A 22,510-nucleotide genomic window follows, 5' to 3' on the forward strand; every position below is an offset into this window, starting at 1 on the left:
CACTTTGGAACATTCCAGTTAGCAATAATATCTCTATGGAGACAAACAGGTGGCGTTCCCTCAGAGAAGTTACCTTTAAAGCCCTCTTACTGTGTTAGGTGCGTACCAGTACTTACGAACGTGTTAAGCAGGTATGAAGTATGTAGGTTATATATTTTTGCAGTGTTGTTGATATTAGTTACATGTATATAACCTATGGATGTAGAAATAATAGTGGTTGTTCATAGACTTATTGTATCCAGTGTTATAAAACATTTTTTATTCATGTATTTTTTATTCTATTTATGCCCGTGTGTTTATTAGACTGAACGTTGGTGCATTTCAAGATGACATCCAGTAGGCCTATTGTGTGTTCTGATTGGATTTAACATAAAGCTCTTGTCACTGCCAAAATATTACAAAAATATACACAATCAGTTTAGAATTATACACAAAAATGGTCCAATTATTTTTTTTTCATTGCATTTTTACTTTTGTGAAAAGTTTTTTGCCTCTTTTGTAATCCTACAAATTCACCCCATAACCGGTAGCCTCTGTAAACTTTTTTTTTTTTGCGTACTTGCTGCAGTTTGACTTGTGTTAAACGTTACCTGGACACGAGCACGGCGGAATGCAAGCTGCAGTTTGACTTGTGTTGTGCAAAGAGGAGGAGCTGACTGTGCACACAAGCCCGTTTGCTCAGGCTAACATCAAATCGCATCCTGTTCACAAACGTTTTCACAGTAGCTCTGAAATATGGAGGCAAAGATTGTAAAACCTCCTGAGCGTATTTGGGCCTTGTTGATAGGACTTTTTTGCTGTGTACTCATTGAAACTAACTCTTCCTATTGAAATGAATGTAGCCCAAATATTAGGATGTGCAAAAATCTCACCTGGTCCGGGAGTTGATCTTTGGACCCTCTTGGTGTGAGGCAAAAGTGCCAGCTGAGCCACTGTGCGTGAAGTCGTCCCTTAAAAGATGCACTGTGTAACTCTTCTGGAGAGCATGCCCCGGCTGCTTGTCTCTAAGGAGATGATTTCTTTGCCTAAACATTCCACAGTCAATTTATTAGATAACACCACCCGACCAAGTTACAGTTCAGATCTGTGGAGAGGCAACCCTACTCACAGTATGAATTGCTGTTTTATGTAGAACAGAAAAAGAAAAACAGAAAAAAAAACACAATGCTACATAGTGGAACATAACACTGACAAATCACCTGAAAAGATCCATAGTACGTCTTTAAGTCCCTGCACTGCCATCTGATTCATTCTGTTCTTTGAATGTGACTTTTTTAGTGTCGATATCTGCTCTAATGAGTAACTAGTTTTGATATTGGACTCGATTAGTATGTGAATTTCGGCAACCCTATTTTGACAAATCTATGTGCTAATAGCCATATTGTATGGTAAAAGCTACTGCTACTAGCCTCATTTAAACTGCAACACTTTCCATTCTTGCCAGCAGAGAGTGCACAAACTCTTGGAGCACTTTCTTGTGGACGATTTTCTCTTACCTATTTCTTGACATGAAACAGCAGAGGAAAGATATTTGAAGGTCCTACATTGTGCAAAACTGACTCATGTGAGCTTTAAGCCATGTTATAATGTTGTTACTTCCAGTGGTGGAGTTAGCAGTTCGGGGGCCCTCACTATAATGCACCGTTTTTCTGTTTTGTCTTGTTTTTTTAATATATTTACTGTCAGTTTTTCCCCATTGTTCTTGAGACATGCACATCTATTTCTTTGATTTATGGTGGATTTGAAACTTGTGTTATTAGTTTGGTCGCCTACTAGATAACCAGAACTGAAATTAGTTTTATTTTTGTGCTAGCACAATTACATTTTGTTTACATCCATTACATATGATTATTATTATTTTTTTTTATGATTATTGTTTAAAAGTAAAATACTCTCATTTAATGTCATAATGAGAGAAAATCTAATTGCTCTAAAGACTCAGCAATTAGTGGCACTGAGGGCAATTGATTGGGGGCCCCTCCAGGTTTCGGGGCCCTAAGCAGCTGCCTACTTTTGCTTAATGGTACCGCAGCCTCTGGTTACTTCCTCAAAAACACCTGGAGTTGTGTTTTGTTTCATTCACACATAAGTTATCCTAAATCATTAGGCTGTCTTCATCCTAAAGCTGAAAATGCTCTGTTCCACCTTGTGATGTCATTTAGTGGTCATATTTAAGCCTCAATTTAACTGCTTTATTGTTCAATACTGTGGAATAATCTTAAGTTGTTGCTTTTATTTTTGAATATTTCTAATTTAATTTTGAGATTGTCAGTAGAAAGTCTTTAATATCTGCTAGTGCGCCGAGAAATGAAGCAGTTTCAATGAGGCTAAAACAATAGTTGTAAATGTAAAGATTGGCAAATCTGGTGCTCAAAAAGATTCTAGTGAAGGTGTATGGAGTTTAAAAACACAGTGGAACATTTACTGTATCACCACTTAATGACATCACAAGGAGGAAGAGTGAAAAAAAAAACAGTCTAAATATGCAGGATTTGTGTATCAAACATTTATGAATGAAACTAAACACAACTCCAGGTATGTTTGTGATGAGGAAACAACATTATAACGTGCGATATAGGACCTTTAAAATAAACAAAAAACAAACTGACCAAAGCAGATATGTGGGATATTTCTCCTTAAAACACATAATTTCTGTGTAACTCAGATGAAGTTTTGTCCACTCTCCTCGTGCCTGGGCGTCTTGTGACCGGAGCGCACCCTTTACTCAGACGTATCCCGACGCACATCAGGTTAAGAATAGACATGAAAGTAGTGCCACGGACGTCAGCAGTCGGTGTCCATGAATGCATCGCTTGTGGAGGGCAAAAATAGTCCCACTGTCTACTTGTGTGGCTAATGCAATCTGAACAATTAACCCAAAACTGAGGAAAGACACTGTAATCGGGTTGAGTGGTAATAGAGCACTAGTGACAGATAATTGGCTTGGTATGTGGAGACCTAAAATGGGACTAAACACCAAATCAACTTTTCTTTGCTCCTAAACTGTGTACGTGGGGTTTTAATAACATTGTCTCCTCCCCCTCACTCTCTTCTTTAGTCGTACAGGTACTGCCCAGTTTAGCAGCTCTATTTTAAATGTGGTTGTGGGCGGAGTTTACTTTGAGGAACTGAAAAACAACCAACCACATGAATAACAATAGGCAACCTAAAAATACAAGTAATGTCAAATATCAAAATAACTAGGCTAAATGACTTTTTCTCTTTAAAGGGGCACTGTGTAACTTTTTTCACTTCCTTGTTCCCATGGATATGTCATTGCTCTGCCTTGAATGTTCCGCAGTATGACATTAAACAGCTCTACATTACATTTGTTAAATTACAGGTGGATTTATAGCTCAAAAATCCCTAAAAACAGACATTCTGACTGTAAGCAGGGTTGCCTCTCCACAGATCTGACCTCAAACTTTGTCTGGTTTGGGCTCCATGGAGACCGAAAGATATAATATCAGTCTGTGAAACATTCCACACGAAGCAATAACATCTCATCTCAAGCATTTGATGAACTCTCCACCAGAAAAGTTACACAATGCACCTTTAATTCTTAGTTTTAGTGTACTTTTTTTTGCATTTATGTGTTTTTTTTTAAGCAGTGAAAGGTTTGTTACCTGCCTTATCTCCATGATGTTATTTCCTTGCCTGGAACATTCCACAGTGACATTAAACTACCTATCTCCATGGAGACAAGCAGCTCAAGAATGCTAGGTCTTCACGGTTTTCCAAATTCTCTTACCTACACACAAGTAATTAAATAAATGCAAGACAGATTAGTTAATTGTGGAACATTTAAGGCATTAACATCTCTATGGATACGCAGTGGGAAAAAAAAAAAAAAAAAAAACACCAGAAAAATGATGTAGCTATTGCCCCTTTAATTTTTAATTTGATGACTGATATATTTGCCGATATAGTTTCAGATATATTTTCATTTCATTTTTATCTCTGCAGGATTTCCATAGAGTGCAAATGTGATGTGAACAGTCTGTGTGCTGGTAGGGGTGCGTGTTAATGTTTTTGTTCCTTCCAGGCCACCATACCTCCTCTCTACTGTATCATAGCTAACATTTATATCAGCATGTTTATCGCATATACATTCAGTGTTCTTATAACCATATTTTGTATTGATGACAACGTGAATGTACTCTTTGTAGCAGAAGTAAAGCCGGTTTGGGAATGGAAACCTAATAAAAGATAAGAGCAAAGCATTTTATTGTGAGTGGTTTGTTTTGGTCGGAACATGGAAGTGCAGACGACACTGTGGTCAGGTTTTATCAGAGAAAAGTAGTAAAAGGCCAAGAATAGTCCCAATAGTTTAACCACATTTGAACACATGGAATACCAGGGAGATGAGATGAAACACTTTAAACCAGGAGAGACACATCAGAATATGTTACAATGAAGAAGGACCATTTAGACCAGGGGTGTCAAACTCATTTTGGTCCGGGGGCTGTATCCAACCTACTTTGATCCCAAAGGGGCCGGATCAGAAAACTCACAGCATATATACCTCAAAAATAACAATAAGTTCAAATATTTGTGCAGAGAAACGCAAATCTATTACAGATATCTTTTTTAATTGATGAACTCTTTCTTATTATAATATTATAATATTAAGAACAACCTGAAACTTTAAGAAAAATTTAATTTCAACACAATGTTTTAACATGAACTTGTATGCAAATAAGAATAAGTCCATTTATCTTGGAAAATCCTGCACTCGGCGTCCACTTTTCTCATTTTGGACATTTTGTTGATGAGGGTGTCACGGTCAACAGTCAAAACAATCGTCCTTTAAGAGCGTTTGAAAAAAGACAAGTCTTCATTTGTCCTGCTCTGGTGGGAGGGGCCACGTACAGAGGCGCTGGAGACGCTGCTATGCTCAGCACCGCAGAAAATTACCAATATTTTAATAGAAAATATAATTAAAATACACACATTAAAGGTCTTTTAGGGCCGGATCTGGCCCCCATGCCTTATGTTTGACACCTGTGATTTATACCAATATATCATTTCTAAACATAAGCCAGCACTGCACCTAACCAATCAATATTTGATAAATGAATCCAAGTGTTAACAATGTTTTGAGATATTTTGTTTATTATTTTGGTGTCTTCTCTAAGCCTCAGAAATCACTGTTTCAATTTTCACTTCCCTTGGACCCAGAATACACAATACTTTCTGAAGATATGAGTCTCATCACCATTGAATCTCCCTGAGTTCAGGTGGGCGTGAGCGACAGGTGGGTCAGGGACAAGCAAGGTCAGTCTATATCAAAACAAATATAGATGCTTATGAGGAGAAAAATATCACACATCATTGACAGACATCACAGACTTCTGCTGGATCAGTGAGCGAAGCCCAAAAACCTGTTCATCTGATAATTTTGTTCAAAATGACAGATCAGACAAGTCTGATTACATGATCACATTTGTTTCTGGCTCAAGACACGGCGGAGTGCGGGGACCAGAAATATCAGACAGATATCAGTCAGTCTGCATTTTTTTTTTTTGCATCAGAATTTTGAATATTAGTCCAGCCTTGAGTTGTTAAAACACGGTTAGGACATGGTTCATTGTTAGATTTAATAGCTTGTCTGAAATAGAATTTTTTCTGGTTTAATGACCTATTTGGCAGGTTCCAAGATAATATACAGTAGCTTGCAATAAGAGTCATATTTTCACCATATAGTCAAATAATTTGTCTTGAAATAAGAACTGTGTTGAAATAAGTAAATTATTTCATAATGAGGTCCATCAAAGAAATGCATCATAACTAATCAAAACAAAATCAAAATATGATTAATATTTTGCTTTTAATTTAACTAATCTTCACCTACTTACAGTTATAATCATATCAGAGTCCAGAGTCTTTCAAAATCACAAAGAATTCACAATTCATTTAATCAGCAGCAAAAGAGGAATGTCTTATACAGCATATAAAAATATACACTCAGACGTACAATCCATACAGTAGTGATGAGACACAGCCTAGTGTTAATAGAGAGTATTTGCTCTATGTAATATTAAACGTTAATTTATCTCTGATGTCCTACTATACTCTTCATAAAGTATACTCTCAATTACAATAAGAATTTTTATCTCACTATGTACACTGCAAAAACAATGTTAAAATCATCAGGAATCAGTTGTTTTACCAGCTTAAATGCATTTACTCCTATTGATAACATAAGACTTTGACATGAAATATTCAAAAGGTAAATTCACAAACCTGATCATTTCTATTAGTAACTAACCCCAACAGTGTGTTACCACAAAAATCTGCATTTTAACAATATTCATTTGAATGTTGTGAAGTCATTTAAAACCCAGCAATCTAGTTTAGTATAAATAAGAAAACAAATACTTACAAACTTACTCTATTACTTTGGATGTGACTTTTTACAGTGGACAAGTGGTCTCAATAACAAGTCCATAGCATAGCCAAAGCCTTCGCAGTGGTTTTCAAAGAAGGGATTCCTACAGCAGCTGACTATTTTACCCATGGTGCCCCAGTCCAGCACACGCACACAGGACAGAACGGCTGATTGGTCAGACACGAGGAGTAGAGACGTCCTCAATGGAGCAGATTCTGTTCACCTGCAACAAAACAGACAGGATTTAGAAGACAGAAGCAGGCCACATTTCACCAAGTTTATGTAAAAAGTCGTTTGAATTTTGAAAAGATAAAAAGAAATTGTATGTAACTTATTACACACACTAAAAGCTGCCATCTGTAATCAAATTGGCTGACCCACCCCTATTGTATTCTTACACAACACCACTAGATGCTATCTACATTACAGCTGTCTGGTGAAGAAAAGAAATCATATAAACTTATAGATGGTTTTAGTGTATTTTGATTTTAAATTCCATGAACATTACCTAACTGTACCTAAAAAGTGAAAAAAGGGAGACGCAAGGAGAGAGAAGCAACTTGCCAAAGGACGTAACAACAGAATAACAGACATCACTTCTGTATCTCAAACTACAGAGCTCCTGTTTGAAGTGTTGCGTGGGCCTCTGCAGTGAGTGGGGCCTAAAGGAATGCCTGGTAAACAGGACACTGGGTTTCCTGGAGGAAGAGGCTGACTGTGGAACAATGGAGGAGGGAAGGGTGCAGCCGTGTATAAACAGCACACTCACAGTTCTGCTTCTGTAACAGTCTGGTTCTTCAACAGCTCCTTTGTGCCTCCACACCTGATGGGGACTTTCACCACTCGCACTTTAGATTTCAAAATGCTACAGAAGTCATTGCTGTTTGGTGTTTTGGTTCATTATATAACTACACTCTAGATAAATAGGATTGTGCGAATTGTTCTAATTTGTATAATATATTTTCAAATTGATTAACTGAATTGAATGCCCAGCACTACTTGCACTAGTATTAAGTACTCCTTTTAGTCCTTCAGTCTTCCAGGTACTGCCAAGTTTAGCAGCTCTATTTGAAATGTGGTTGTGGGCAGAGTTTAGGTGTTTAATCACACTTTAATGCTACTCTACAAGATTGCAGTCATGACAATGGGCATGTCAAATAGAATGCAAATTTAAAATTCAATATCGCCACACAAACTGCCACTGTCTGACCTGTACTTGACATCAAAGAGCGTGGAGTCATCATCTTCCTCTGCGTCCTGGTTCAGAGGGGCCATCTCCACTCGCTCACCTGGCGTCGTGATGATGTCATATTTCCGCGTTTTTCGGATCCGCCTGCCTGACCTGAAGAAAGTAGACATGCTTAAGTTCACTGCATGAAAGGATTATTTTATTTTTTATTTATTTCATATATTAGAAATTAGATGTTATGTATTTATTTAATTTACTTCTTTAAGTTTGGACAATTTAAATTCAAATTCTGACCACATTATTAAATACCACTATAATGGCTTATCTTGTCACTTTGCCTAATCCACAGTATGGTATTATTATAACTTATATGTCTCCATGGAAACAAGCAGGTGACACCCCCAGGCCAAGTTACAAATCAGATATATGCAGAGGTGAGTTCATACACAAAAACAAATGAAAACCTGTATTTGAATAAATACTACTACTTCTAAAAACTAATACTAATGTTTAATGCCATTCAGTACAAAATTCAGGGAAAGCAATAATGCCTCCACAAATACTAAACTAAGTCCACCAGAAAACTGACCCTTTAAACAACCATACAAAACAAATGCAGCAAATAAAAGTGTTGAAAATGCTTAAAAGATGTATGGCATTAAACCTGTCAATCTTCCTTCTTCTCTGAGACAAGTTGGTGATGCAACAGGGCCTCATCATGGGTCAGATGTGTGGTGAGGCAATCTTACTTAATGTGGGATGTGTTCTTCGAGGTATACTTTCAGCAAAAAGAAACACACATCCAATGAAATACGTGCAAGATAGATACCGAAGAACATTCTAAGTAAAACAATGATATCTCCATGGAAACAAGAGCCCTCACTAGAAAGGTTACATAATTGTCCGTTAAAGGTTTGACTGCAGCACACATACGAGGCTCAGAGTCGACCTCAGTCGTGTGAGATTTATTCTAAAATGTGCCTTGCCATTCTCTCAAGCAGGTCACCTGATACCTCCATGGAGATATTATTGCTTTGCCTGGAATGTTCCATAGTATGGCATGAAACCATAGAGGCAAGCAGAAGATGTCTCCAAGGACCACATCAGATCTGTGAGAGGCTCACAGTAAGACGCATGTTTTAAAGAAGCTTGTGCCTGCTAAATAGTTATAATCTATGACAACTGATTTTGTAACAGTAAATCACAATATTGATCTAAAACTGCTTAGAAAAGAAGCAAGTCTGCTGATGTCCACATTAGACAAAGGGTCAGCACTAGTGAACAGTGGATTTTATTTTTTATTTTTTTCTAAATGCTATGTGTATCATCAATTATGAAAATAAAATTGGAGAACTAAGTGCAGAGCAGTGGAAGTGTACCAGTGGCAGTGAAAACAGGAGATGATATGCAATATGACGTCTAGACAATAAGTGATTAAAGATTTTTCAAATATGCACAAATAAATACAAATGCAACTTTGCGAGTGTATATGAGAAGGGGAAACAACTATAACATGCTTAAAAACCCTAAAAAGTCAATTTTGCATAATGGAGTTACTTTAATTACTTTTCCAAACACAATGGAACACTCACATAAATGCCGACAACTTGAGTAAATGTTTAATTTACTCAGGAAGCTGGGCGGTGTTAAATAAACAAGAAACAACAAGAGAGCACAGGTTTGCCTGACCCAGAAATTCACATTATATTCCACCTAATATCAAAAGCCAAATAGTCTCAGTGGCCTCCCATTTTCCCAATAGGTTCAACAGGCCTACTATTTAAGGAAAAAAAAAAAAAAAAATATATATATATATATATATATATATATATATATATATATATATATATATATATATATATATATATTTTTATATGGTTGTTTTTATTGAACTGTTCACAGTATGACATTAAACCTATTTCCATTTTCCATGACCTTAACAACTTTCAGTCAGTTATGCAGGCAACACGCGCACCCATAGAATGTTACACAGTGGTGCTTTAACAGTCAGTTCTGCCAGTAGCACACCACTTGTCCTGAAAAGTGAGGCCTGAGGGATTAAGGGCTAAATTAGTTAGCATTATGGCAGCAACTAATGATTTTTTAGCTTCAGTTAATGTTTATTGGTTAATCAATTCATCTTTAAAACGTGAAGGTCATGATTTAATAACAGCCCTTGTTCTAGTAATATGTTAGATATTATTAATACTATAGATAGGGCTGGACAATATAATATAATATAAATAATGTATCTTTTTTCTCCCTTGTGTTGATTGAGCTCCATTTTACTTTAAAAGTCTGTATTGTTATGAAGTCAATACTAAACGCCATTTTTTGTTTTGTTTTTGAAAAGACCAAATAATGTGTGCCACTGCCATATAATACAAAATAGGCCATAATGCATAATAATTTCTAAACTTTGCTCCAAACCATGAGCTTTTAATGAGAGGACTAGCTGTGGACTGACAAGAGCATCTCTTTAATGTTTTCTTGTCCCTGTAAAATAAACTAAGCCTATATATACTTCAAGGTCTTATATTACATAAATTGACCCCTATGAACTTTAAGCCATGTTATAATGCCGTTACCTCCTCAAAAACATACTCAGAGTTCTTTTTATTATTAGTCTGTCTACATCGCTCAAAATGCTTTGTTTCACCTTGTGATGTCACGTTGATCATGTGATAATTTTCAAGTTAAGAGAGCCCTTTCACCTTTAGTCCTGTAGGCTAGAGATTGACAATTCCAGGTCTGAAATGGTCCAAATGATTCGAATGAAGGCATACAGAGAACACAGTGGAGGACTTCCTGTATTACCACATGACATCACAAGGTGGACAGGGTGTTTGAGAGAAGGGCACAGACTAATACGCAGGGCTTGTGTGTTAAACATGTGTGAATGAAACAAAACACAACTCCAGGCATGTTTTTGATGAGGAAACAGCATTATAATATAAATTAGAAGAAGAAAAAAATTGTAATATTAGTAGTAGTAATAGACTCTTAAGTCCAGCATGGATTGACCCAGTTACTGCCACCCACGGGACAACACTATTGCCGCTTACCTGACCACCTTGACCAGCAAGCACACGACGAGCCCAGCGGTCATTACACACACGAAAAACACGCCCTTCTTCAGCGAGGGCAGGTAGGTCATGAGCGTGGAGATCCTGGAGCCCACAGCCGAGTCTGTGGCGTTGTGACCCGGCTGCAGCCCGTGCCCCTCTCCGCTGACGAGACCGTGGCTGGAGGCGGTGGAATTCAAGTGCGCTGCGGCCGTGGAAGAAGACACATGGCTCAACTCGGCACTGACGCACCACGTAAACGCTGCGATTACGATAAGTGCCAAATTGTGCGTCAACATTTTGCGGGATGATTATTACTGAATTGTTGTAGCTAATGCTGAAGAAATGCGAGTGATATGAAACAGCTGTCACATCTCAGCAACTCGAACGTGTTCAAAAATATTGCCCTTAACTACGCATCCACGTTCGTATAGATGGAAAAATAAACCCCCGTGCGTCGTAGCCGTGTTTCGGTACTAAATCACTGCGAAAAGGTGACTCTCCCGTAGTCCTGACACCAGATCGGTTTGGTGTTTGGTCCGCGATGGTTGTGGCGTGAGGGAGATGGAGGTGAGCTCTGCAGCCTCCCGAGTCTGCGCCCAGGACCCTGCTGCTCAGAGCGGAATGTGCGTAAAGGCGCGCTGACGTCACACACGGAACTCAAGGTGCGCAAGGAAAGCGCACGTTCATTAAATAGCCAACTAGGTAACAAAAGACGTTACATTCAAAATTTTGCACCGAATTTACCCATGCAATAATTATTTAATAAATTAAGATAAACTAAACCAACTCTGGACTTACAATAAACCAGGAATAAACCTCAGAATCAAAGCTAAGCAGATAGAAAGGTGCACTAGGTAAGTTTTCTAGTGGAGAATATGCAACATGTTTGTCTTCATAGAGATGCCATTGTTTTGCCTTGAATGCAGAGGTGAGTAGAAACTATTTTACTTAAGTAGAAATACAAAGCAGTAACTTAAAGAGTAACTGTAACTGGATGGACAAAACTAAATTATGCACAAAATCTAGTATTTTCAAAAGATAGACACGAAAATAAAGCAAACACATCTGAAGGAGTGGTGCAAGAAACACGAATGTTTAAAAAATGCCATATTGTCAACATAAATCTTTTGTCACTTGTAGACTTAATCACGCTGGGAAGAGGAACCAAAACTTTTACTCAAATGGGTGTACCATAACTTGAATAAAAATGCTACTCAAGTAGGAATAAATAAGTATCAATATAAAAGTAAATGTAAAAGTATGCTGCTAGATAAGTACTCTGAAAAGTACATTTTCTGTCATAGTTTACTCAAGTAAATGTAACCTCTGCTGGAAAGTCCATAGTATGTCATTAAACGATGAATCTCTGAAGTCCAGCTGACATCACCAGCCCAAGTCACTACGCTCAAGTCAACCCATACACAGTAAGAATGTTTTAATGTATTTTTGAGCAACAGAAATACCTGTATTCAAATAAATGCAAGATAGATTATGGTGCACCTTTATGAGGGGTTTAAAGGTAATATATTACTCAAAACTGACTGTGAACTTTGTGTCATGTTGAAATGTTGTTACCTCCTCAAAAACATACCTGGAGGTGTGTCTTTTTTCATTCAGACGTGTTTAACTAATCCTTTATTATTAGTCTGTCTACATCCCCAAAGCTCAGAATGCGCTGTTCCACCTCATGTAGTAGTTTTCAGTTCAGAGACTGGCAAATTCAGAGAAAAATGATTCACATGATTCTAGTGACATCACAAGTTTTTGTTTTTTTTCTGAGCCTAAATAGAAGTCCAGTTACGTTCGTGGTGAGGAAACATTATAGCATAGATCACAAAATAGCGTAATATGGGCCTTTTAACATTTATTTAATCTTATTTATTCTAGTTTCATTTGCATTCCACTGGGGAATAGAAACCATGCGTCAGTGGTTTATCCTATTGCGTCACGTGATTTCAAGTGTTTTTGTAAACCGCATTCCCGATAGCCCCACCATTATAGGACAGGGTCAGAGCAGCGTGCCCACCAGCAGGGGGCAGCACTGAGCCTCCAGGGAACGTCCACACAACTTTCACAGGCGCCAAGCATAAAAAGTAAACCAATATTCACAACCATTAAAATAATTCTGCTCTCAGTAACTTGCATAAAATTTAAACCAAACTAGTCAAATGGTCTAATGGCCACCACTTAATTTAGGCTACATACAAACACACACACACACACACACGCATACCCACACACACACACACACACCAACAATTACAAAGAACACTTTTGTTGTAAAAAAAATAATAAAATAAACATCATGATCAGCTATCTGTTTATAGAAGATGACGCAAGACTGACCTTTGGGTTAAAAAGTGAGTTATAATTACCAATCTGACAAAGTAGTTGAAGTCTTTTCCATCTGTGTTTATGAGCTTTTAAATGAACAGTATGTAAGATTTTTATTTTAAATTCCATAAACATGACCTAATTATGTTGAAGTATGAAGTAAACATGTTAAAATCAAATATAGCTTTTACTGAAAAGATGTTTATGTTCTGGTGTTTTGGATCTCAAGATAATCAGAAAACAGAAGGAGCCTCGCATGAGTCTCTCATATGGGTTGTCACTTTCAGTGCTGAATGTTTGTTTAAACCTAAAATGTCTTTGTGATCTGAATGGTCACTACCTAAACCCCCAGCACCTGCTAATGAAGTGCAGCCTCTGCAGCTCAGTGAGGGAATTCTGGAGGTTCTGCGCTTTCATATGAGGCATGGCCTGTCCACATGTATGTGACAATGAGAAAAACTTGTATGCATCCGCTATCAGCACGTTATGACACTGGCAACCCATGCTCAGTTGTGATTGTAGTAGGCTATCTTTTTTTAAAGAGAAGACTGATATCTGAACTGATAAACTACAACAAGAATCCAACATGCTTCAAACTACAGGTACAGAAAGACTTTTTCTAGAGAACATGTTTTTACTTTCCTGTAAATTGCAGCCTTTGAGATTTGATAATAGTACCAACTAAAATCACAATTTTGATTCCACTGCCGTGCACTACTTCTCTCTGAAAATGTTTAATGGTGTTATGATATTTGTGACGCCTGTTGCATCCTGGGTCATAATCATTTGAGTTACCTTCCCTTGTTTTAGTTGCTCAGTGTGCTGCAATGAGGCACTCGACTCAACATTAGGAAAAGATCGCCCTCTTCTGGTAAACTCCATAGCAGTCTTGTAATGGAGTAATAAAAGTGTTTACCCTCATCAAAAACAGGCGTGAAGAGTTTTTTTTATGTGTCATTTATGCATGTTTGAATGATCTTTTGATCTCTCCCAGGCCCTATTCTAACCCTTTATGGTTAACTGTAAGATTCAATGCTGTGCCCACAAGCTAACATGGCTATTTTTCATACATAGAAAAGAGCAGGATACAAAACAATACACTACAACTTCACAAACCTGATGTGATGTACAGTAATTTCATTGATGGCATACACGCTGATTGTGTTGTGATCATGCTCTGAAGGGGGAGCAGCTTAGCATGGGGAGCAAATGGAGGAGGGACAAAGCATCAAAAACTAAACTTATTAAACATGCTAACATAAAACATTGTTTTCTGTCAATGTAGCATTTTCAAAACAGTAAAAGATAACAACATCTAAATATGTGTTATGAGTTGACTGACATAAATTTGAAAAATGTCCATTATAAGGCATTGTAACAGCATGTTGTTGAATTGGAGTGACAGGCTGCAATTTGGTGCTAAACACAGTCTATTTTTATCCTAATGTATAGTTGGTTTGGCCCTGTTCTAGTCCTTGTTTAGTCCTTAGTTAGTCCTGGTATAGTCTGGGTTCAGTCCTGGTCTAGTCCTAGATTTGATGTGTTGAATTCAGAAGTGTGCTCACACCCTAAGATTCTGTAAATGAAGTCAGGAGGCTGCAGGTGCCTATTATAAGATTAAAGTGAGGATTTGGAGTCAAAGCACAAGTGGACATGAAATAGGCTCTTTGCACAGTAGCTCTAACATGGACCACATTTACATTTGGCCTCTGCAGTTATTTTAAATAATCGCTTTCCCACAACCAGTGCACCTTCTACAGGTCTGCTCCAAACATGTTGATGCTATAAGCAGACTAAAATATTGAAAAACATATCTGGACCTGTTTGGTGAGTTATCATAAACCAGAAAAACCTAAATCCATTGTTCTCCATCAAGATAGATATGTGTTATGTCATACTATGGGATATTATAGCTGAAGGAACAATATTTCCATGGAAACAAGGAGAAGGAGGCCCTGCAGCACGTCGAATAAGAGTCAGGTTTGTGGAGATGCAAGTCCACTCACAGTCAGGATGCAGGTTTCCATGTTTTTCAGTGCAAAAAAACATAGAAACATAAAAAAAAAAAAAAAAAATTTAAATAAATTTTTTGGCAAAAAAATTATAAATAAATAATAATAATAAATAATAATAGTATTGCTTTAATAAACAGTGTTTCACAAATTTGATTTAGTACAGTAAGATCTGGGAAACCCAAAGTGTGTCCTTTTGGCAAGACACTTAAATAACCTCACCCCCAATGTCTGTGTACACTGGTGTTTGAGTGTGTGTGTGTGTGTGAATAGGTGAGTGCGTTCCTTGTCATAAAGCATTTTAAGTGCCTTGAAGGAGGAAAAATGCTATCTAAATGTGATAATTCACCATTTTTACCATTTTCATTCTGCTCTCTGATGAGATTGAAAATCAGAACAAACAATATTTATATAATGTGAAATGCATTTTGTAACTGTGAAAAAAAATCAACAATTGTAGAATATCTGATATGAACAAGTTTACTTAATTTTTTTAAGGACACTCCTTTTTGCCAATATGTGCTTGTAATCAATGGGACAGTATAGAACAGTTCTAAAATATTGTACTACCACTGACCACCAGGAGTCAGTGTCTCTGATGCAAGCACCTCCCGTTATTTAGTTCTTCCAGTGAAGTGAAGTCTACCACAGTGTCTCATAACTGTGAGTCTCACTGGTACAGCAGACTTCTTCTGATCGCAGTTTTATTTCTCTTCTTTATTTCTCTTTAGGCCAACAGAAAGCGTCTGTAGAGGGTGACCAACACTGCACAAGACTTTACTGGCTGCCATGTGCCTTCCTTAACCACATTATACAACTCCCACTGTGTCAGCAGAGCGAGGACAATAATTAGACAATACACACCCTGGATTCCACCTGTTCTACCTGTTGCCTTCTGGCAGGCGCTTCAGGTCAATTCCAGCTTGGACCAACAGACTCAGGGACAGCTTCTTCCCCAAAGCTGTCACCATACTTAATGAGAACTGTTAATTTGTTTTATTTATTATTAATTCTTGCACTTTGACGGAGCAGCTCTGAATTTCATTATACTATTGTATAATGACAATAAAGGCTTTCTAGTCTATTCTATTCTATTTAATCATTTGAATTTAAAATATATATAAAACATACAGACTTAGATAAAATATATAAGCCTGTGTTCATTCCAGATGCCTTAGTCTGATTCTGGTACTACACTGAGTTTTATTATGTTTACAAAGATTCAGAAACCATATAGCCTTCAGATCATAGATAGGCCTTTGTGATCTGTAGGCTGTAGGCTATCTAGTCAAACCCGCTAGACCTGCAAAAATTCTACAGTGGTTTCTCACCTTATGACAAGATCCTGTGTTTGAGTCCTGGGTGAGGCTTTTTTGTGGAGTTTTGCAAGTTAGTACAGAGCAGTGGGCAGGGAGAGGGGGTAAGTGAAAACTGAATTTTTTTGAACACTCAAGCTTCTCATGCACAATACAGGATTACTCAAACATGAATGAATCAAAACACAACTCTATTTGACATATCCCTTTTAACCTTATTCAAAGGCAAAACATAAATGTTAGATCTGATCATTTATATTAGTGTCCACAGTGTTGGGAAGTAATAAGAGCATGCATGTAGACCAATTCAACTTGTAGACTTATCCTTATATTCATACATAAGTATTTAGAATAGTGCTCTGTATCGATCAGGTAACAATTTTGTAATTACATTTTCAAAACATCTTCATATCATCCAGAATCTCAAAGAAAAATCCAAAATCTCTGAAATTAGACTTAATATATTTTTCATTTTGAAAACTATAATGGAAAACAAATTGCTCTTTAATTTCTCACTAAAACCAATGATAATCCTAGTTTATTCTTAATTATAAGGACACGATGGCCAAGTTTTTAATGTTATAGTTTGGTGTTTGGGGTCTCAAGATAATTATCCAATCAGAAAGCAGAATGAATCTCTCATTTGGGTTGCCAGTTTCAATGCTGAAATCCAGTTGGTTTAACTCTAAAAGGACTCTCTCACTACCTAACCCAGTCAGGTTTGTCTGGTAAAAGGGCAGCCATGCACAAAATGTTGTGAAATAATTAAAGGAATAAAGCAATCATTTTTTGTTTTAAAACTGAAACTTAAAAGTACAAAGGGTACATGAACTGTGTACCACAGGCCCAGAGGGACACTCTGTTGTGATCAGTCATTAACAGGATAGTACTGAACTAGTATGCAGGACTAGCATAAAGTTTGCTCCTACTCAGAGAAATTGTATTTTGTTTCCCTTGGGCTATTTGTCTGCAGGTTCACACATGTTCCTGCAGGTCACCTGTTACATTCCTCCCCTTATGTCTTCTACCCCCTTCTGGACAAGAGTAAACGTAGCTGGTGTTGGTGTATAAAAATATCAATGTAGCAAAGAGCACATAGGAGTTCATCTGTGTGCCTGTCCTTCTGTTTGTGCTGTTTAGCAGACCATGACTGACAGTGACAATGGCAGTCTTCATGAGAGTGGCCTATGATCCCAAACTCTGGAAGAGAAGCTGTGTTTTAAAACAGTAGCTTCAAGATAGAGAACCCTAGACACCATCGGGAATGTGATTTATGTTATCTAAAAATGACTTTAGAATTAGTCCTTGGAGATGGTTTGTTACAACCTTCAAACCTCTACATGTCTCTTACACTTTGAAACGGAGCTGGGGGCATATTGGACCTCAGCACAGAGAACAGAGTGGCCATTGTGTGCTCCTGTATATGAGCACACATAGGCTCTGCTGTTGCTAGGCCAGAATCTTTTTAGAGAAACCTTCTTCTGGTTAGAGCATGCTCAGACGTGGCCGTAGCTGATTGGATGTTCTGAAAGCTGATTGGATGACCAGGGGGTGGAGTAGGCCTAGTTCACGCCTGCATGAGATAGGCCAGACATACTCAACAAACAACATGAGGAACTGTGGTTTCATTTCACAGCTCTGCGTTTTGCCAGGGCTATGCCCAGGTCAGGCACACTGCAGCCTGTCAAGAGCGATAAGGCTCTGCCTTATGGACACAGTCATATGTAGGCTAACATTTAAAGTAGGCAGAATTTAGGCCTTTAGGTGCTGAAAATGTGCCGACAGTGCATGACCTCCATTTTCACTGTGAATGCTTGGATGGAGAATAACAGTGGGGAGTGAAGCAGATTCATTATTGATTCTTCAAATTATTATAAGATAATTTAGCTGGGCCATAGTCTAATCAGAACTTTATTGTTGATGATGGCCTGTTTTGTGTATGTACAGTGTATGGTATCAGCGTCACTTAAGGGTCATCATTATCAAATATTTTGTTAAATGTATTTATGGTTATGACCCAAATGAAACAAAAACTGGAAAAAACGTCACTACCTTGTCAGCATAAACAAAAAAAATATATTTTACATAAGCTAATTGCTTCAGAATGTGGTGCCTTAAACAGTAAAACATGAATCTTAGCAAGCCATGAGATGAATAGGCTATACCCTCCACAAAGGGCCACATAATGAAACAGGCTATTTTGAAACAGATCTGCAGACTAGTGGTCAACATTGTAGATCATTCAGATGGATGCATTTAGGTTTGACAGAGCTACTATACATTTAATAAGGCTTGGAACATTCATTTCAGTATCACAATGCAATGTGATATTATTCAGGTTATAGTAGAATAAGGGGGTCAGCAAAAGTATAGGCTGTGGACTTGATTTGACTCTTGGGCCCTATTTGGACACCCCTGTCATAGAGCCAAACCCCAAAACTGTGAATCTCCCATAGAGCAGCTATAGTAGGCTATAAGGCCATCTGAGATCATAGAATGAGCTCACACCTGGGTTGAGTTTAAAAGGCACAAAAAGTGTTTATTAATGCAAACAGCTGTAATACAAACATCTTAAAATGTAGTTTTCTTTATATTCAGATTTACATAAACATCACTAAACACTAAACAAACCTAAACACTGAACAAAAACAAAATAAAAGTGCTCAACTTCTGCCTTACTACACAAAGTAATAGAAGTTCAAAATGCTTCAAGAAGCTCTATTCTAGGCCATAACCAAATGTTTGTCAAGTTGGTGCAGGTATATGCAAACTAAAGACTAATCCACACCACGGTGGACAGATAAATAAGAAGACAGAGCCAAAGTCAGAGCAGCAGAGGCCATGGCGGTAGATGGTGGATGCAGTAGATCCATGGTGGATGGTAGAGCGCACAGTGGAGAGGAAGTGCTGTGCTCTGTGCTGGTTACGTGGAGCAGGGGGACGGCCGTGGGCAGAGCCGTACAAGGATATGAGCTCAGGCGGAGCGGGGAGGCGGACACACGCACAGGACAGCGGAGGAGAGCACTGCAGAGAGGACAGAGCGGGCTGCGCCATCGACAACCGCCCTAAAAACACACCAAAAGCCGCACAAATGGGGCTCCAACACTACCCCGGGGCGAGCACCACACGGAGGACTGACAGAGGGTAAGTATTCTCCTCAAATGTGTCTTTTCCCGCGTTAAAACCGAGAGTCAGGCTGCATGGCAATATGGAGGCAAAACGACAGCGGACTGCAGTCAGACAAAAATGGCCATGGTCGTCGTCTACGTCGAGTGAAAAACGCTTTTTAGACCATAATGTGCTTGGTACTGTGCTCTAGTGTCGTATTTGTGCATATCTTGATTCGTTTTTCACGTTTGCAGAGAGTTTTGATCGAAAGTTGACTCGTTTTTTATCCTTTTTGCGTTTTTCTCTTGCTACGCAGTTAAAATTTCCTTTGTCCTTGAAAGGGCATATGTCCCTGTTTAGAAATTTGGTAAAAATAATACAAAAATCATCCCAGGGTCATTTTGAAAGGTTTTATTGTCCTTAATACAGAATAAGATGTAAGACATTTAGATGTTTTGTGCCTATTTTGATACATTTTAATATTTTGCGCTTTTAAAAAAAATATAATTATAAAATAATAAAGATCTGGTGCTTTTCTCGTGTTACAGGTTATGGGCAATCTCGTTATGGCTTATATGTTTGTATTTTGGGATATAATTGGTTTAAAATATAAATTAAATGTCAAAATTTCTGTTAAAAATAGAACAATGTAATAAGAAACTAGTTTTTCCTTTCTAATGTAACACATGGGATGTAAGCTGAGTGAGGATGTTATAGTGGGTTTATATATCATACAAGCTTAGATTTACTTCGAAATACAAAATAGGGTGTTGGCTTTAACCCTTTGAGGTACAGGCTAGGGCACATATTTAAAATGGTACAAAATGTTACTTTGATTTATGTTATTTTACCCAAAACACATGTTAAGAAACAGTTTACACCACATTACATCATGTTAATATTCCACGTTTGATACATTTTCAATAAATACATTTTGGATAAAATGTATAAAAAGACTGCCCCCTTTGAACTGTTATTCTCTCCAAAATGTTGGTGGGGCTTCACTTGACAATATTTCATGAGATAATTTTTTTGTGTCTTTGACATATTTGTAGTTTACACATGAAAATCAAATGCATAACATGGTTAAATAAATACTCCAAAACCAACACTTGGATGTTAGTTGTAGTATTTATCATTTTTAAATTAAGTTCCAAAATGAAAATGTCAATAGTACTAAATATTCCTACACAAAATAGAAATATATTGAGATTCCTATAGATGGTGGTGGTTCTAATTTTATTTTGATTGAAAAGATTGGTAATGTGTTTTTTTTTTTTTTTTACAGCTATACCTTCGCAGTTTCATAGATTTCTTCAAAGAAGACATTAGATGACCTAACCTACTTAAAACGGTATGTGAAATTCAAAATTTTAATGTAGTTTCACATAACTGCAACATATTCATGACCACAAGAGTGCACTGTTGTCTAAGTTAACGTTTTATTTCTGTTTCAAGGGTTGAACTTGAGCTCTCCCGAGTAAACTGATGGGGCGAATTTTCGTCACATTACTGATGTGTAAGTATAATATTTTTATGTTTTAATATGACTGTTTACTTGTTGACTACTGATTTACTGAGTTCTTCACCCTCAAGTCCATTCTTTAGTTCACTTCTTGCATCACAAGGGTGCAGCCTAGCCCTGCTACTTTGGGTCTTTGGCATGGTGCAAAGTTCTTTATGGCGCTATTAGGCCGTTAGTGGCTTAGTACATTCAGTGTCTGTGCGGCCTGCGGACCACACATGGTAGTGTTGAAAGTACAGCCCTAAACCACCAACCCTTCCGCAAGTAAAACGGGCTTACGTACTATGTCTGTTCGCGAAATCTAAGTGCAGTATCGGGCTATAGCAGCGCTAGAGCGAGGTGATGTGTAAGTACATCTACGGTCTGAAATGGAAATTAACCAATATGTGTTTATGTCCAATGCCGACTGAGCTTTGCCTAATTTGAAAATGTGTAATAATCATAGTGAAACATCGCCTTTTTTGAAAGCCATAAGGGCCTTCTCAGCTGAACATGAGCCACGTTTAAAACTTTGCTCTATGGGAAAAATGCTCTCTGGGCTCAAGAGTACTGCAGTACCACGAGCTTTCCACTGGTCAGACTCACTGCAGTACCGTGGACTGTCCATTGGTCAGACTCACTGCAGTACCGTGGACGGTCCATTGGTCAGACTCACTGCAGTACCGTGGACGGTCCATTGGTCAGACTCACTGCAGTACCGTGGACTGTCCATTGGTCAGACTCACTGCAGTACCGTGGACTGTCCATTGGTCAGACTCACTGCGGTATCACGAGCTGTCCACTGGTCAGACTCACTGCAGTATCACGAGCTGTCCACTGGTCAGACTCACTGCAGTATCACGAGCTGTCCACTGGTCAGACTCACTGCAGCACCGTGGACTGTCCATTGGTCAGACTCACTGCAGTACTGTGGACTGTCCATTGGTCAGACTCACTGCAGTACCGTGGACTGTCCATTGGTCAGACTCACCGCAGTACCGTGGACTGTCCATTGGTCAGACTCACCGCAGTACCGTGGATTGTCCACTGGTTAGACTCACTGCAGTACCACGAGCTGTCCATTGGTCAGACTCGCTGCAGTACCGTGGATTGCCCACTGGTCAGACTCACTGCAGTACCGTGGATTGTCCACTGGTCAGACTCACTGCAGTACCGTGGATTGTCCACTGGTCAGACTCACTGCAGTACCGTGGATTGTCCACTGGTCAGACTTGCTGCAGTACCATGGATTGTCCACTGGTTAGACTCTCTGCAGTACCGTGGACTGTCCACTGCTCAAACTTTCTGCAGTACCTCAGACTAAGGATGTCCAGATCTGATGCTGGTATCGGTATTGTGTGCCCATTTTAGGCATTTTTCTTCTACATGCAGACTGGGGAGACTCTTAAGCAGCTAAAAACATTGAAGACAAAAAAACAAAACAATGACAAAATTTGTTTTACTTCTGCAGTGTCTTCTCAGAGCCTTAAGAGTGAAACCCAAACTTAAACAATATGGCAGCAGACAAGCACTATATATGCTATCTTATTTATGCATACTGAGTAGCCATGTGCTCTGAGGCAGGCTT

The 22,510-nt window shown here is 38.2% G+C and overlaps 1 protein-coding gene across 1 annotated transcript; it reads right to left on the minus strand.

The window, feature by feature from the left end:
- Positions 1-4,781: 4,781 nt before the first annotated feature.
- Positions 4,782-11,262, minus strand: fam174b (family with sequence similarity 174 member B). The gene is made up of 3 exons (XM_020934755.2): positions 10,646-11,262; positions 7,602-7,733; positions 4,782-6,614 (listed from the first exon to the last, which is right to left on the minus strand). The coding sequence occupies exons 1-3, from the start codon at positions 10,942-10,944 to the stop codon at positions 6,611-6,613; spliced, it is 435 nt and encodes a 144-aa protein (XP_020790414.1). The 5' UTR covers positions 10,945-11,262; the 3' UTR covers positions 4,782-6,610.
- Positions 11,263-22,510: the final 11,248 nt, after the last annotated feature.

The sequence above is a fragment of the Boleophthalmus pectinirostris genome, unplaced genomic scaffold, assembly GCF_026225935.1.
Source record: "Boleophthalmus pectinirostris isolate CB_2022bp ecotype Guang Dong unplaced genomic scaffold, ASM2622593v1 HiC_scaffold_2, whole genome shotgun sequence".
Classification (NCBI taxonomy): domain Eukaryota; kingdom Metazoa; phylum Chordata; class Actinopteri; order Gobiiformes; family Gobiidae; genus Boleophthalmus; species Boleophthalmus pectinirostris.

What these genes read in the sequence shown, in the direction of transcription:
- fam174b (XM_020934755.2), bottom strand. Translation starts at nt 10,944, where the DNA reads ATGTTGACGCACAATTTGGCACTTATCGTAATCGCAGCGTTTACGTGG. An exon ending in TTGCTGGTCAAGGTGGTCAG is followed by an intron (nt 7,734 to 10,645) that starts GTAAGCGGCAAT and finishes TACTTTCTTCAG; the next exon opens with GTCAGGCAGGCGGATCCGAA.